The following is a 3,640-nucleotide window of genomic DNA, read 5'->3' on the forward strand; positions in this document are numbered from 1 at the left end:
TTAGATTAAAATTACTGGAAGGAATCAGTTGGTGGGGGAAACTTTTTCAAACTAGTTCCATTCTTCCAAATAGTTCTGGTCTAGAAAGTTTTTAAACAACTTTAGGATTACAGACATAAGAATTGTTCTATTGAATAATTAATACATTACTTAAGAGTTGTGATTGGTGAACACTGCCGGTTTCTGAATACTCATCTTTGTATTTTTCTTTTAAGGACAGATTTTCATAGTATGTAATATATTACAGGGAAGAAATAATTAAGAGGAAGATAATAAAATCATTCCATAAAGTATATCTGAAAATAATACAGGTGAGGTTGTTACAAAAGATGTAATAGTATACTCCACAAACACTCTGGGTTTTCTGAATCAATAAGATCTGCTTTGACCAGAACTATATTTTACATGGTTCACATGACATATGAAAAGGTAACTACTGAAAAAAAATACTATAGGGATGACAAGACTTTGGGAATTATGTAGTTAGAGTTTAATTTCACCACATACACACGTAGAGGGAAATGCAGGTTCCAGGGCTTTACCCCAGAGTACATCCAGACTATAGTTGCTGGGGAGTTGTTAGATACTGGGACGTTGTGGTGTACTATCAACTCATTTGGCAATTGTGAAGAAGTAGCTATGTTTGAAAACTACTGATCTAACACACCAACTATTTTTACAGCTATAGAACAAAGATTAAGTACTTTAGTTAGCGTTACATAGCTAGACACGAGCTCAGAGTTTCCATCTACCATCAGTTCTGTGCTATTTTCTCTATTCAATTCATCCAGTCCAATGGAAGAGCAAGTATTCATTGACCTTTGTTTTTCTGTTTTATTGTTGTAATCTTAAAAGATTGATCTTAAGTACACTAATGGAGACAGTTTAGATAAAGTTTTCTTAAACCAGAATGCACTGAAAGGTTTCAAGCGTACTTGAATCCTTTGAAATTATGCTAAATTTTATGTTATTTTTATCAAAGATGTTTCCATAGCTTTTATCAAAGTTCCAAAGGAGCTTATGCTACCTTCCCTCCCAAAATAAAGATCATTGATGCAAATTCTTATCTCTGATTTGTTTTTCAAGACCATATTAGAAGCAGACCGTTAACCCCAAAATCTTGGGACTTGATATTTAAACTTACCCATTTTCCCCAAATATGTACGCTATTGAAGAGAATTAAATGAATTGCCACAATTTAATCAAATTTCCTTGCTCTCCTATCCATACACAAAATTCACACAAAGTAAAACATACACAAAGTAAGTCATATTTTTTGTGATTTTTATTATCCACTTTTATAATTTCAGAGAAATGATGAGTAAGAAAGGAAGACAGGTGGATAACACACAGATAATAACATCATGTACTTATTTTCAGCACACCTAGTATCTGGAAAATAATTACATTCTCTGGTTAGAGAATGAGATTCTAAAGTTAAAAAGAAAGGGTTTCCAGATGTTTTTATTCAGCATTGTATTTTATATGGAAGCACTAGTAATATATATTTAGAAAGAATATAGTGAATGGAAATGCAGTTGTAATAGGAAAATTTTGAGAAAAAAATAGAGAATTAAATGTCTTGCAAGAACAGATTTTTCTATCTCTTGAGGTTAGAAGAGCAATTATATTCCTTTGAGTAGCTGATGGAGGGCATCATCAAAATGGAATTACTTCTTTGTGAGACAACTGTCAGCTTACCTTTATATTAATGGATAATACCTTTAGAATATATCTGTGGGGAAAGAAAAGCTGTTTCAGTAAGTGGTGTCTCTATTGTACTTCTTGACCTAAGCCAAAATATTCTTTCAGATTGCTCCTCTAGTTCATTACCTCAAATAAAAATGATAAAAAATTCCACAAAATACTTTTTTTTTCCTAACCAGATTGCCTAAGTATCATTGCTATCCAGTAGTTCATATTACATGATAATCCTAGCTTTTAGATTGTCCTAATGACTCTTCAGAAGACCTAAAGTAGTTAGAGTATATATTAAATATATATTATACCTGTAGTTGTTTCAAGATTACGTTATAATAATAGTGAATTTAACCCAAGAGAACAGGCAAGAAATGGCAACCAAATAAGCTGTTCAAACTTTCAAAATATAATTTAATATACTAATTTTTTCAGTGATTAATATTCTTGGTATTATGATTTTTTTACAATTAAATGATTACAAAATGTACTTGTAACACATAAGAGACTATACCAGGTTTCATCTCAGAAGAAATATCAATTCTTTCACAAAGTCTTATGTACATAAGCCTACACATAACAAAAGTATTTCATGTTCATCTCCATGATGACCAGGAACAGTGAAGAGAATGTGGCTTAGTTGACCTCGGATAAACCCGTGAAGTTCAGAACTTAGTTCTGGTAACATCACTCTTGTTATTTAACATTCAGATGGCAATTTTTCCCCCATTTTCAATCATCCAACACCCTTCTGTTATCTAGGTTGTTCCCCTTCACCTAAACATGACTGCAGCTGATAGCAGCTCTTGGAATATGGTGGCTCCTTCATTTCTCTTTAGTGTTAGTGTAGTAGTTCAGCCAAGCATTAAGTTTCTCTATAATTGTGAAAAAAAAATTGTTTTTCCTGAAAGTCAATTAAAGGAGGGAGTCTCCAAATGACACTATACTGATTGAAATGCAGAATAATTCTGAATGGAAATATAATGTCATGTTTTGAGGTTCTCTGGTGGGAATGATAGGTGTATATAAACAGAAAAGATAGACTCAGTCTTTTTGTTTCTCTGTGACGGTAATGTTGAACAAGGAGCTAGTCTGGTTTTATCTTCTGAAAGTTTATCTCACAATGGGTTTAGGATGTGGGTGGGCATAGGTAGTTTATAATGTGACAATAATAATTTTCAAAGAAATAGATTTGCAAGTAAGCTTAGTAAGGAAATATATTTCCTTAAAAAAGAATATGTGCTTTTTAAGAGGATGTTGAATAAATATGTCAAGATATATCATGCCTAAGATACTTTTTTAGTTATAAATGTTCATAAAAGATATAGGATTTTTGGAATTGTTCTAGAGGTAAAAGGGAAAGAGGGAAAACTATAGTAAAGGGAGAATTTTCAGATACAACAGAATAACTCATTACAGACCAAGTCTCTGAGAAAAATTAGAGTTTCTATTTATATAAGAGAATGGAGAGCTACACAGACAACCTCAGGTCTTGTAAGGCCCAGGAACCTGGTGAGATGGGTGAGGAAAGAAGAGCACTGAGGTGAGACTTGCATCCCCTTGGAAGCCTCCTTTAGTTTTTAGGCAGCACAGAAGGCAACCACAAACTAAAGTAGAAATCTAAACAGATTTTGTCTTTCTCAGATTCTATAGAAACTTGAGGTGGGGGAACAAAAACCTAAGGACATTAGAAATAATCTTTTAAAATGCATAAAGAAAATTTGAAAAAGCATCCGGATAAATAAAAGGCACATTATTTTCAAAGGAAAAACATTTCATCAGAAACCATGGAAGGCATTTTACAATGCAATGACATTTTTAAAGTGCTAAAAGAATATATGTGTGAACCTCTAATTCTTTATCCAGTAAAAATATTCTTCAAAAATAAGGATGAAAAAAAATGTTTCCAAACAAACAAAAAAAGAGATAACTCATGAACATA

At 32.3% G+C, this 3,640-nt stretch overlaps 1 protein-coding gene across 3 annotated transcripts in view; it reads right to left on the reverse strand.

Moving 5' to 3' along the window:
• Positions 1-1,299: 1,299 nt before the first annotated feature.
• Positions 1,300-3,640, reverse strand: part of STPG2 (sperm tail PG-rich repeat containing 2) — a 506,065-nt gene continuing 503,724 nt past the window's right edge. For all 3 annotated transcript variants that reach the window (XM_077762315.1, XM_077762314.1, XM_077762317.1), the window contains one exon: positions 1,300-1,735. In XM_077762315.1, the coding sequence (XP_077618441.1) occupies position 1,735 (1 nt within the window). In that variant the 3' untranslated portion in view covers positions 1,300-1,734. The remainder of the gene's footprint in view (positions 1,736-3,640) is intronic.

Source organism: Crocuta crocuta, unplaced genomic scaffold (genome assembly GCF_008692635.1).
Source record: "Crocuta crocuta isolate KB4526 unplaced genomic scaffold, BGI_CrCroc_1.0 scaffold83, whole genome shotgun sequence".
Lineage (NCBI taxonomy): Eukaryota > Metazoa > Chordata > Mammalia > Carnivora > Hyaenidae > Crocuta > Crocuta crocuta.